This window comes from Ceraceosorus guamensis, assembly GCF_003144195.1.
Source record: "Ceraceosorus guamensis strain MCA 4658 unplaced genomic scaffold IE81scaffold_61, whole genome shotgun sequence".
Lineage (NCBI taxonomy): Eukaryota > Fungi > Basidiomycota > Exobasidiomycetes > Ceraceosorales > Ceraceosoraceae > Ceraceosorus > Ceraceosorus guamensis.
The window spans coordinates 38,395-51,015 of record NW_020290056.1 but is presented as its reverse complement, the minus strand read 5'-3'; the positions used below and the strand labels follow the sequence as shown (position 1 = coordinate 51,015).

Below are 12,621 nucleotides of genomic sequence, written 5' to 3'. Positions count from 1 at the left end.
GCACATGCACAAGCCTCTAAAAGTCTTGGTAGTAAGCATCAATCAGAACTTCGAATCGAGTAGGAGTCTCCTAAATGGGTCGGAAGTGTGAACATGCACGAGGAGCTTCAGCGCCGTGTACAACGGACGCGGCACGCTCACGGAAAGTCTGCTTGTTGGCATCTTTGTTCTTTTTGCTTCCCCCTTCTTTGCTGTTGTTTGTGTCTAAAGTCACTCAAAGAAAAGTCAAAAAAAGAGGGGGGGGGGGGCACCGTGCACGATGTTGCATTAGACTCACGTGTGTCGGATTTGGGGTTGGATGAGGTCTCGACTGGAGAAGACGACGCTGAGCCGAGTCGGTGAACGGGCGAGCAGAGGTCAAGCGAGTGTGCACGATGGCGCTGGATAGTAGTGTCTCGCGGTTGGCACGACTCGTGTCTGGCAACTTTTCTTCTGTTCACGCTCACGTTCGCCCGCGCTGGATAGATAGATAGATAGATAGATAGTATTCGTTTAACCTCGCTACGTGCTGAACGGTATAGCGTTTTGCGCGCTGTTTTTCTCCGCGCGCCGACGCTTGTGCTGACTCACCTTGCGCCGGCGTGCAAACTCATGCTGCACTCACCTCTCTCTAGGTCGCCTGGTGGCACCGGCATGCCTGAAGGTTGGAAGGATGGGATTGGGCAAGGCTGTGTCAGAATGTGGAGCAAGCAGGTCATGTTAGCCACAACAACAATGCTTTCAATCTTGAAGGCAACATCAATGGCAAAGCAAACAAGTGATGATGCTGAGGGTAACACACCCTTGAGTCTGAGAAGAACCTGATGACTGAGACTCAGGTAAAGGAGTTGATCCAGGCCGCCTTGGCTCAGCACAAGGCTGACCAGGAGCACCTCCAAAAGGAGGTTCAAATCGAGTGTCAAGAGCTGGAGGAGAAGGCAGAGGTGCTTGCATCAGAGAACAAGCGCCTGAAGCTTGCTAGCAAGTTTCAATGGAGTGCATCGCGCAACTGTACAGCTTGTCAGAGCTAGACTTGGCAAAGTGATCCCAGTCCAGCTCATCGTGCTCTGGACGGATCACATTGGCGCAAAGAGTTGATTGGGAGCGCAACTTTGGGTGCTTGTCCTTCCACGTCCGGTCGATGATAGCATTCATCAGAGCAAAGACGGGTCTGCGCCAACAAAAGTACTTCATTTTGGGACTGATGCTTGCTGCCGTAGCAGTGGCAAGGGTCACTCTATGGCACTTTGCTGGAGACGAGCTCACCAAGTGGGCTCGTCATCCAAACAAAGTTCCCAAATGACTGGTCAACTACTTCAAGCTCCATCTGACAGTCACCATGGAGATCAATCCTATCCACTGGCTAGACAAGTTCAAACTTAGCGTCTTGAACTTTGTCAAAAATCCCTTCTCTCTGCCGCCTCTAAAACATTTACCACTCCCTCCAATGCCCATCAAGTTCACAGATGTCATAGGTGACCTTGGGGCCAAATTCTGGCATGCAGTCCTCACTGCCTGCAGGTCAAAGGACTGGATCTGCGGGTCAACAATACCGACTTCTTGGCAGAGCACCCAGATCATTTGGTCTCTCTCTGGCAATTGGAAGGAGCTTTCTGGAAACTGAAAGGGAGCAGGTTCCGCAATTCTCACTCTCTGGCAACATGCAGACAAAGCAAGTACGGTCGCTGAAGTTGCTGAAGTTGCCGTTGCTGAAGTTGCCAAAGCTGCCAAAGTTTCTGATTGGATCAGTGCGGTGGCACTACATGTGCCAATGATCTTTGCTTGAGTGAGTTGCAAGTGTACGACAACCAAGTTAACCTCCCACTGACTTAATGTGATTTGCAGGTCGCAACAGCGATACCAGGGTTTCGCAAGGGGCAGCATGACAATAGCAATACAAGGGGCTTGCTTGCAAGGGTCAATATGCTTTGCGTCACTTTGAAAGCGCCTTGTGTTCACTTGGTAGCAGGCCAGGTGGTTTGCTTGGTTGCTGAAGCACGCTCTTGGAAGGTTGTTTGTTGCATGTTGGAAGACATCGACTTTGGTGCTTTGCGCTCATCACATAGAGGAGTAGGGACACAACAGGAGTGGAGGGAATTGCTGGTCCAACAAACGGAAAGATGGGCTACAAACGGTCCCGGGTGACTCACAACATTACAGAAAGAAAAGGAGCAGAGCGGAGCAGACTTGGACTCATGGCACGCGCAACTAGCGCGCCTTCAAATGTGACGGTGCCAAGGGAAATGTGAAACGCTCTATCAAATCTGTACTGAACAAAGAGCCTTTCTCCTTTGGGAGCTGCAGGATTAGTCCTGCAGCTCCCCTCCTGCTCGCTCTGCTCTGCTCTCACCTTGCTGTTTGTTGTTCAAGCCCCGTATTTCTCTATCTGAGTGGACCTCGGTCGCCCGTCAAAACTCCTGGTCCCATACCTCTATGTGGTGAGTGCGATAACCACCGTTGGGGCCAGCCTTGCTGGCTTGTTCGGTGTCGACTGACTTTGTGCGGCAATTGGCCGGAAGAGTGACCTGCTGATGCGTAAATCCAAGCTTCTCTTCCCTGGCTGACCTTTCAAGTAGCATGTGGACCCTTCAATAAAGAGCATCCAAACGCAAGCAACCTTCATTTTGTAGTCCATAGTCCAAAGCAACCTGCGCCCAACCAAGAAATGTGCAATCCCAATGCACGCTCAGACCCCAGCACTGCACCTCTCAGCTTCATCATCTCTGACTTCAATCGCAAAGCAGCCAGCAACGTGCAATCCCAATGCACGCTCAGCCCCAGCACTGCACCTCTCAGCTTCATTATCTCTGACTTCAATCGCAAAGCAGCCAGCAACGTGCGATCCTGATGCACGTTCATAGGCGTTGCAGCTCCCGCTGTGCGCGTGCGCCCATATTGCCCCCTACTGTACGCGTCACCCACCTCTGTAATACCATGATCTCCACCCCAAGCGCAGCGTATACACCGCTCAAGGTCCTTCTTCACTTCTCACTCTTGCGGTGACCAACAGAGAGCCCATGGTGTCTTGCCACAGATCGCAAGTGACACAAGTCGCAATATCCCCCCGGTTTGGGCCACTGTGGGTTTGCTGCAGTTGCGCACGTTGTCTTTGGCAGCGAGGACAGGTGGCTAGAGGTGCAAAGAGACCTTGCTGCAACGGCGGATGCGCACCAGCACCTCTTTCAAGCACTTGCTCCTGCAGCATTCACAGCTTGAGACAAGCTGCTGTGCGCGCGCAACAATTGTCGGGATGACTGGGCGGCCTGGTTTGGTGCTGGGACACACGCCACCCTTGCTGCAAGCGCGTATGGAAGGGTGGTGGTGGTGATCACCATTGACGGGAGTGTGATTGTACAAGCAGAGCAGTATGTGCCATTGGTTTGCGATGCAGTCCATTCGGAACCGCTGGTGCTGCTATTGCGAAGCGGATCAGATCACTGGTACAGCGCAACAATGAGCATGGCCAAGGCACTGATCTTGCCCAGCTGCAGCTGGTATGGCAAAGTAGACTTGACAGAGCTGCTCAAGTCTCCATCAGCGATCCGAGCAAGGATGCTCTATGCTCAGCTGAGACGAGAGCATGACCAGCAAATTGCAGCTCAAGTTGAGCAGATGAGAATGGAAGCAGACCAAGAGCTTCAAGCCTTGTGTGAGTCTCAAGTGGGCATCAGGAGATGCAGCGTCTCCACCTCGCTTTCAGTGGCGAGCTTGCCCAGCTTCAAGCCCAACACAAAGCTGAACTTGTGTCTCTTTGCAAGCGCCAAAAGATGGACCTTGCTGCTCTTCACGCAGAGAACAAGGACCTCAAGCGCAAGACCAAAGAACTTGAAGTGCCTCAAGTGCTGATAGTTGGCGCCGCAACCATTGAAGCTGAATTATTGACGACTCAACCGCAAGTCTGCGAGAGTCATCAGCTGTTCAACGCTCAGTTTTGTGACAAGCTGAACAAGCACATTGATAAGTACGTCAAAATTGTTGAGGAGCAGCAGCATCAGACTTCGACGGTTCTGCAGCACACCCAGGACCTTATCAAAGAGAAATTTGTTGAGACCACGCACGCCGTCTGTCGCATTATCAACATGCTGGGCAATGGCTTGGGCGCTCACGCAATCTGCAGCAAGGAGACTGTGCACAAGTGGATGGATGGTAAAAAACTTTGCCATGGAGAGATGCGCAAGGCGCAGAGGGAGCTTTGCAAGGTCTCCTCAAGCAAATGCCTCGACTAGCAGGCCAAGGTGGAGAAGCGCCACCGAGAGAAGAGCCACCAAGAGAGGTTGGCACTTTGCAAGATCAAGGAGGTAGACGCGATCGGCGCCCAAGTCCTGCGCAAGGTTTCGCACTTCACCACGTTTCTCCAAGGACTTGAGGAGCAGATCGGCCACTGATCCAGTTGCCGGAGCTGGATAGGACACCATCGCAGCAATGCTGCGTTGCTTTCACCTTCCTCACCTATGCTCGCAGGCCGGGGCATGGGATGTGCTATCAGAGGGGCGGCAAAGAAAGGGGTTGTGCAGTTTGGACATGATTTTGAGGTGGGAGGCAGGCTGATTGAGGTACCCTGTGAGAGGTGGAAAGTCAGCGTTGGGCAACACAATCTATCTGGCTGCAAAGGCTAAGTCCCCGCCGTGACTTAGCCTTTGCAGCCGTAGCAAGCAAGGTGGCATGTGGGTGTGTTCGAGGCAAGGTTTCAGCTATCCAAGAGTCTTGAGTGAGCAAGGATGCGGCATAGACTTACTGTTGCTGCTGTTGATGTCAGCGTGTCTGAATGCTGATGTCTTCAGGGTGCCTTCGATCATGCGCCTGCCTCCGCGTACATACTGTGTAGGCCAAGGTAGTATCAGACCTGCTCAGTCACCTCACTGCGACTGCGCACAGCGAGTGTCACTTACCAATAGCATGGCCATAGGCCACCGTACCTGCCCCTGCCTTCCTTGCCATCACACCTCTTTGGCACAGAGCCCTACTCCCCGTCTATCCGCAAAGGCTCAGTCAGCTACTTCACAATGTTTAAGTGACTTACCCAATTCCTGCTTGTCCTTGGACCCTTGTTTGACAAGTCCTGCTGCTGAGCCTCCACAATGAGCATCGCCAGCATGCCGGTGCTGTGTGGCAGATGATGGCCTTGATGAACATAGGGTGGACTTTGTGTGATGGAGTTGTTGGAGATGGCCTTGCTTGGAAAGGTTGGATTGCCATTTGGACCATGCCCAGACGGACCGTCCACTACTTGGAAGTACTCACCGGCAGAGACAGCTGGATTGACCATGTAATGACCATGGTGAGATAATCAGATATTTGCATTGCAACGTCTAAGTTAGACGTGGCGATGAAGCCAAAGGCCAATGCTCATCCAGTGAGCATTGGCCAGTGCTGCCTAAGAGCCGAAGTTCTCCACGAGAGGGCAAATCAAGTGAGCAGTGGCCAGTGCTGCCAAAGAGCCGACGTTCTCCACGAGAGGGCAAATGAACGCGGAAACAAAAGGAGCGCTGATCTTCACACAGTGAGCAAAGTGGGCGTGCGTGTGAGAGATCGTGTGTTCCGCGAGAGGGTAAAGAAGCAGCTCTGCATGCAATGGCAAAGAATGCCAACCAATTCAACCCCTTTCAGTGGCCTTGCTTCCTCCTGAACAAACCCAACCAGCACTATGTTTGCAAGGCAAGAGCAGTGATGACGCTCCAGGGATTGGCTCAGCATGGGCAGCAGTACCCTTGCGACCTTGGTTGGTGTCTCCTGCAACAGTCTGTGCTCGAGTTGTCAGCCAAAGGATTTGTTGCGCATGCCAGCTATGTCGGATGCTGCCACAGGGTCCTCTTGGGCCCTAGTGCAGCCCAGACTTGTGCCGCAGAAGACTCAGGCCAAGTTGGTGGAAGTTGAAGGAGACAGAGAGTGGGGAATTGTCACTTTGGGACCGGACGCTAGACCAACAAGGACGGAGTCAGGCGCAGCTGGAATTGTTGCTTTGGGACCGGACGCTAGACCAACGAGGACGGACTCCAATCGCACTCTAATAGCAGCCCCTTCACGCAAGAAACGAGTCAAGCTACCGCCAAGCCCTTCCAGCTGAACCCTGTTGTCATCACCGACCCCACCAACAAGCGCCTCAACACGGCGTCTCAAGCTCTTCTCCATCTATGCGCGCAGCTTCCCTACGGCCCCGAGACAGCGAACCAGTGGATCTATGAGCGTCTTTATCAGCTACTCACTGAAGAACACCCTGAGCTGACTGCTCTGAGAGCAGAGGTGGCCGGTTTGAGGCAGCGCCTCGACGTTGCAGAAGGGAAGCTGGAGAAGGCTAGACAGAGGCAAGATAAGAAGAAGCAGGTCAAAAAGCATCTCGCCGTCAGCATGAAGAGATGCATGATGGATTACCTGCGTCCACAAGCTTGCTGGGAGTCGCTAGCCAGCTATGTCAGATGCTGCCACAGGGTCCGCTTGGGCCCTAGTGCAGCCCAGACTTGCGCAGCAGAAGACTCAGGCCAAGTTGGTGGAAGTTGAAGGAGACAGAGAGTGGGGAATTGTCGCTTTGGGACCGGACGCTAGACCAATGAGGACGGAGTCAGTCGGGGCTTCTCTCTATGTTGGCCACCTGCAACATTTCATTTCAATTGCCTCATCCTGACTCACCGTGCAAATTTGTAGGCAGCCACGTCCAACAGATCCTAACGCATCTCTGCCAGTTGCTCTGGCAACCTCTCTGGAACGGTAGGTCTCTTTGTGAATTGCTGGGTGAGCTCATCACTGATCATGTGAAGAGCGGCAATGGCCTCTTCATTGCGCGCATGGCGCCTCTGGGCCAGCATTCTGAGGTGAGTGTCAAGTATGGACGCGCACGATCGGGCGGCTTGATCAGCGCTGAGATCACTATTTGCTTTCCCAGATCCAACCTACCATCATCACCGTGCCTGAAGAGCCAAAGCTCTTCAAGCTCAAAACCAAAGTGAGAATTGCTGAAGAGGAGGTCGTTTGAGCAAAGAAGAAGTGGGAATACACAAAGGCGGCCTGCTTCTGCCCGGGTATTAGTGGAGAATATGAGCGCCAGTTCAAGCACAGGGCAAATGAGCTTGGCCCCTGCCTGGTGAACGCAGAGGTCAACCTGGGCTGCCTCAAAGCTTTGGTGCGCCTTTGCAAGTTTTTGTTAAAGCGCAGTGAGTTTGAGTAGCACCCATGCCATTCACATTTTGGCCAGCAGCTCATACGCGCTTTCTTTGTAGCTTCTTCCGCTTTGTGATTTACGCAATACATCCATCATGGAATGTGAATCAAGCGTGAGAACTGGACTCTTGTTCTGACGTCAAGGTAACATCCTTTGCCTCAGGATGCGGGAGTTGCAAAGAATTTGGGCACAGTTCTTTGTTGGGTCCTCAAACGGCAGCGCAATCAACCCGCCATCAATGACTGCACCTGCAGAGCTCTTGCTGCAGGGGTCTTCAGTCAGCAAGGCCAAGAGCACGTCCTTGTCATCATCAGTCCTTACACCCCGCCATTGCTCTTTGGATCCTGGCGTCTTTTTGGCCCCACCATACAAAGGCGCAAAGGCTAAAGTTGCCCTGGATTACAAGCAATGGACCCTACATGCAGGTGCGTGTGACTGAGCATGCAGCCTTATAAAGTAGGCACTTTGCAAGTCAACAATCAAGCTACGTACAGCTAGTGCATGATGCTGGGCATGCACAGGAGTTGGCTTTCTGATGATGCTGTGCCATTGGCTGTCACCATCAAGCAGCAACTCATTTATCAATATACAAGCTGACACTTGTTTGTTTTTTCTGAATTGGTCCAGTCGGCGTCCGAATTGGTCCAGTAGCTACCGCCGCATGGGCGGTAGCTTGTCCGTCAGGAATCATTTGGATGACGCTTCCGATGGAGACGAAGTGGATCAAATCAGCAGGTGCGGCGGTGTTGGACACGTACTTATAGAAGTGTCCTTCTTTATCCCCGCTGTCTGCTGACCCCTCCGCTCTGCCATCTTTCACGCGAGAAAACGTCAGCTTCTGTGGAGGGTTGGGATGACAGGAAGAAACTGAAATTGTCGACGAAGCTGGTCGTCCTCGTCCTTTACTGCGGCCTTGCTTCTCTGCTTCCTTGTGCTCGAGGAAGGCGATTAACTTCTGCACCTCCCTCGGCATGACTGGGCGGTAGCTACTGCTTTGAGCCAGATGCAAAGGCGTGCATTGACTGCCTGTTGGAGACCAAATCACCAACTATGACATTGTCGAACAGGCGGCAGGTTTGGTCAAGGAGTACAAGCAACACCAATTAGGCAAACAAGTTCGTTCTGGGCTGAACTGGATGGTGGCAGACTGCACAACTTGAGGTTGAGAGCAAGATGGCAGAGAGGCAAAGGCACGCTGTCAACCAAGAGAAGCTGGTTTTTGGCAAGCAGGCCACTGTGCATGAGGATGCCTTTGTGTATTGCGGGGATGAGATCTTGAGCTTCTCGAGCTTGCTCCTGGAGCTCGCAATATCAAATTGAGCGTGCTAGTTGGAGCCCGAATGCTCGTCTTTGCCTTTTTGCTGGGTTTGACCCGAAGCGCGAGTCGACACGGGACCACCTCGTCTCTACAACAAGATTCCGATTCCTATACATGAGTCTGCACAAGCGATTGAAACATCAGAACGCCTTCTCCCTCGATCAAGATTAGCAGTGATCACATCTGGCATACCGTATGTGACCAGTAGAATTCGGCTGAACGAGGATCTAATAGCTTCGGTGAAGCTGGTCGAGGCTCTTGTGTAAGAGTCATGATGAAGGAAACACCGATGGGACTACTCCTTGTTGTGGGCTGTGCAAGTCTCACCTCATCCGCAATGAGCACCTCAAGTAACTTTTGCAGGCACGCAAGCACGACGGTGTCTTGATGCATTGCGGATTGAATCACCGTGCGCCGTCGGAAATGCCGCCAAGGGCCATTTCCTAGCGGATCAGACGTCTTCTTTGGAGATACATTTGGTACGAAAGTACACCGCGATGGTCAAGATAAAGCCGAAGGTAGTCACGAAGATGATACGATTGGATACACCAATTTCGTTAGCGCCTGAAGATTTTACCTAAAGAGAAATTATGCTTCTGCCTGATTCTCATTTCGTTTCGGGTTCAGGAAGACTGGTTGGGATTCTCTACTGGGGTGGCCACGCGTTGTGGCACTAATTTTGCAGTGATGGTGTCTCTTGCCTTCGCGAGACGTGACCCGTAGACAACGAAAATTGCTGGTATCACGATCTGTGAAGACATTAGCACAATATTGATCCCAAGGAGATTGGAGCTTTGATGGTGTGCTGAGCCCTGCCTATCTTGATGTGACAGCACATACAGGACTCCGGCTGGCGTGGCCAGGGCCAAAAGACTGCCACTCGTGAGGACATCACGCAGCTAATATGACCTGACCTCGGTCTCGAAGGGGTTTGCAGACTGAATTTGCTCGAGATCACAAAGATGACGCGTGTCAAATAGTTTCCCAGACAACGGGAACATCACAGACCTCATTTTCATTGCCTGCACGTATCTCTATGCTGTACACGCTGAATTGTCAGGCATGGCTATGCTCGCAGTCAATCGCAAAGTCACTTTTGGACATGCAAGCGTAAAGGCACGTCGGGCGAATAAAGGCAGAGAGAAGATGTCATATTACATCATATGGCGAATTTACCGTCACATGCGTGTAGTGGGTCTTATGGCTCGCAAGCTGTTGAGCGCGCCGATCCCCCGCTACCGCAATCACTCCGTCGTCGTCGATGCGAACCATGTCTGACCCTCTTCTGATTGAATCAGTCTCTGAGTCTTCAGTGGAAAGGTTCAAAGGCCATCAGCGCCATGACAACCGCCATCTTGTCGCGGCGAAGCAGCAATTGGTGTATTTTTCTTGGTCTTTGCTGCCAGTTTGAACGTCACGAGGCGGTACAAACTTACGCGTGAAAACATGACAGTGAATGGAAACTTACCGTGCGTACTGAGTGCTCTGGAAGGCTTGTATCGTGTCAACAGCATCGCTGCCTCAAAAGAATTGCGTAAGAACTCATTCGATGGCACTCTCACAAGTATCGTTTCTTCTCAGTACCGTCAGTCCGAACAAATGAGCTGCTTTGTCTTCGGCTTTATCAAGATCGAAGTATGGTGGAGCTTTCTCTCTTAAATAATCATCTTGAGCTGGGCGCTTTTCCCCTTGAGGTTCTCGCAGCTTGTGCTGCACAGACTCAAGCAGTGATAAAGGTGCAAAAAATTCATTGGCCTTTTGAGGTGAGATGATGCTTCTAGGTCTCTAAGATAATTATTGGCTGCCCCTTGTCTGGCTGCGAAATGAAATTTGAGCGCGAGAGTACTCGATTGCATTGCCTGGTTTAGTTTGATCCAGGTCGCGCTGCACGAGCCTGACGCTTTTTGGGTCTTTGACACGAAAATTCCTCAAGGCACGAAGACTGCTTTTTAGAGCTTGCTCGTTTTGGTCTTCACCGCTTTCGTTGAGTTCTGAGCAAGAAAATTATGTCGAGAGTTGTTTCTGTGCGAGACATTGCCCAGCAGAGCAAAAAAAGCTTGATGCTCTTTGACGCCTAAAATTTCACAACACTCTTCGGTCTCTTTTTGTCTCTTGACTTGCAATTTGCTTCGTTCACTCCACCATCAACCAAAGCCACCTTTCTGTCAGCCATCACCGAATTTGGAGGGTGTGTACAGACACACGGAGACCGGCCCTCTTGGTTACTTGCCTCCTTCTCCCCGCGGGCTGAGGCACACTTATAAATTAGAAATTTGATCACAAGGCCCATCGCATTGAAGGCAAACAACGTACACTTTAAGAAGTTGAAGAGCTCAGCAAACTTCTGGCCGCACAATCGCTAGGATTTTTTCCAAAGTCGCGAGTTTTAAGACGCGTCTTGAGCACAGGAATGACTGCCGACGAGGAAAAAAAAAAAAAAAAAACACAACGGCGGTATCGTAGGAGAAGCGGCTGAGATTGGGCAGATGCTTCGCGCGCCTTGAGCAAAGGGAGTAACACTGAGGCTGTTACGCACGAGTGCCGAGCATCATTTGATATCGCGCGCCGGAGACGGCAAAGTGTATCTCTGCGCTGACTACATTGTGAGAAGACCAACACTCATGGCGTTGTAGGAGAAACGGGGAGAGGACGTCAGACAGTACATTGACTCAAGATGGGCGGGCCTGGGCGGCAAGAATACTTTCATGGAGCTGTGAACTCAGCTGCAGCACGCGATGTTGAACTTTTGACGAGGGCCGTCCTATGGCTGTGGTCGTGATGTATGAACGCGTCCCTGGGTCAGTCACGACCGTTGCCCTGCTGACATGCCAGCCTCAAAAAATTCGAGTGTTTCATTTGCTTCCTTCGTCATACTCACGAGTCCCACGCGGGAACCCGGTCCACTTCCCACAAGCGAAGCAGGTCGCTCGACGCGAGCTTAAAAGTCTCCCTCAGTCTCTCTCTTTAAGGTTCCGTAATTTGGCATGGCGTCAAATTGCTGCCTGCCCTGGCGAATTTGGGAAGATCACGCCATGCGGACAGGCAATCTGGCAGCAATGAGATGGCCAGTGCCAAGGCATCAGCAACCTGTACCCCAGCGCGTTCTGCCCCCTGCCAGACCACAATCTTTCAGGCGTGCCTATTGACCCACTCACCAATGCAGACCAAGCGAAGCAGATACTCAGCAAGCTGAAGAGATCTCTGAACAGAGGCTGGGCATCCGCTTTGACAATGTTGGATGCGCAACACCGCATATGCACTGGCCTTGATAGGTGAGAGGGGAAGACAAATGGTGAGGGGTTCACGCAGGAGTCTGTCCTCATCATCTGGATCAGGACCGGCCCATTCATGGTCAAAGTGGCGTTCAAACTTGTATCCAAGTTCTCAAACGAAACCACACATCCTCTGTCATATTGAACCTTGACTGGAGCAGCGATCTACTTGGCGGCATTGCAGACACCAAGGCACTCGCAACAAGTGGTGCAGTTACGTCCGCTTGATTGGCTGCTCGGCTTTCATCTCTAATTACATTCACCATAGGGCTGGACGCCAACTCTGGGGAGGTAGCCATTCAAAATACTGCCAATTGAGACAACCCTTGTGCAGCAAAGCTTTATTGATGAAAGGGGCGGGAAATTGAGTCCCATGGCGATTGTCATTACGCAAAAGCTTTTGCCACCCGAACATTTTCAGATCGGACGTGAAGTGGCGAAGTCGGTCACACCGCACTATTGGCCCAAGGTCTGTAAATCAGTTGCCAGCTATTTAGACCGGTGGTCCTTCCGACTTTGTCCCTTGTCCCTTCGGCATTTGTCCGCACCTCTCCATATCTGTTGGTCTAAAGATGGCATCTTGCAGGCAGACGATGCATGCTGCCTATGCAGCTCATCGCACCTTCCTTTCTCTGTGCATCGCGGCGCTTCTGATGAGTGGGATGCTTAGTGCTGATCAGCAGTCTCCGGCGCCTCTCGCTTTCTTGCGAGCAAGGCGAAGCGTCGAGGAAGGTACGATTGAGGAAGCTGTGCGAGCCATGCTTGCTTATGGCCAGGATGCTGCTGGACAAGAAACCTTGGCTGCGTCGACTCACGTGCCGGCACATGCGCAAGAAGCAGGAGATTTGAACAGACAGATGGAGGGCATGGCTATCAAGAGCGACACAATCTCCCACCCT

At 51.9% G+C, this 12,621-nt stretch overlaps 2 protein-coding genes across 2 annotated transcripts; both read left to right on the top strand.

The window, feature by feature from the left end:
* Positions 1 to 3,746: 3,746 nt before the first annotated feature.
* On the top strand, positions 3,747 to 4,364 carry IE81DRAFT_331495 (hypothetical protein; the record flags this gene model as incomplete). The annotated part of the gene is made up of 2 exons (XM_025515257.1): positions 3,747 to 4,178; positions 4,209 to 4,364. The coding sequence occupies 2 exons, from the start codon at positions 3,747 to 3,749 to the stop codon at positions 4,362 to 4,364; spliced, it is 588 nt and encodes a 195-aa protein (XP_025367798.1).
* A 1,186-nt stretch (positions 4,365 to 5,550) lies between these two features.
* On the top strand, positions 5,551 to 7,630 carry IE81DRAFT_331494 (hypothetical protein; the record flags this gene model as incomplete). The annotated part of the gene is made up of 7 exons (XM_025515256.1): positions 5,551 to 5,838; positions 5,956 to 6,405; positions 6,732 to 6,785; positions 6,857 to 6,916; positions 7,025 to 7,124; positions 7,276 to 7,557; positions 7,593 to 7,630. The coding sequence occupies 7 exons, from the start codon at positions 5,551 to 5,553 to the stop codon at positions 7,628 to 7,630; spliced, it is 1,272 nt and encodes a 423-aa protein (XP_025367797.1).
* Positions 7,631 to 12,621: the final 4,991 nt, after the last annotated feature.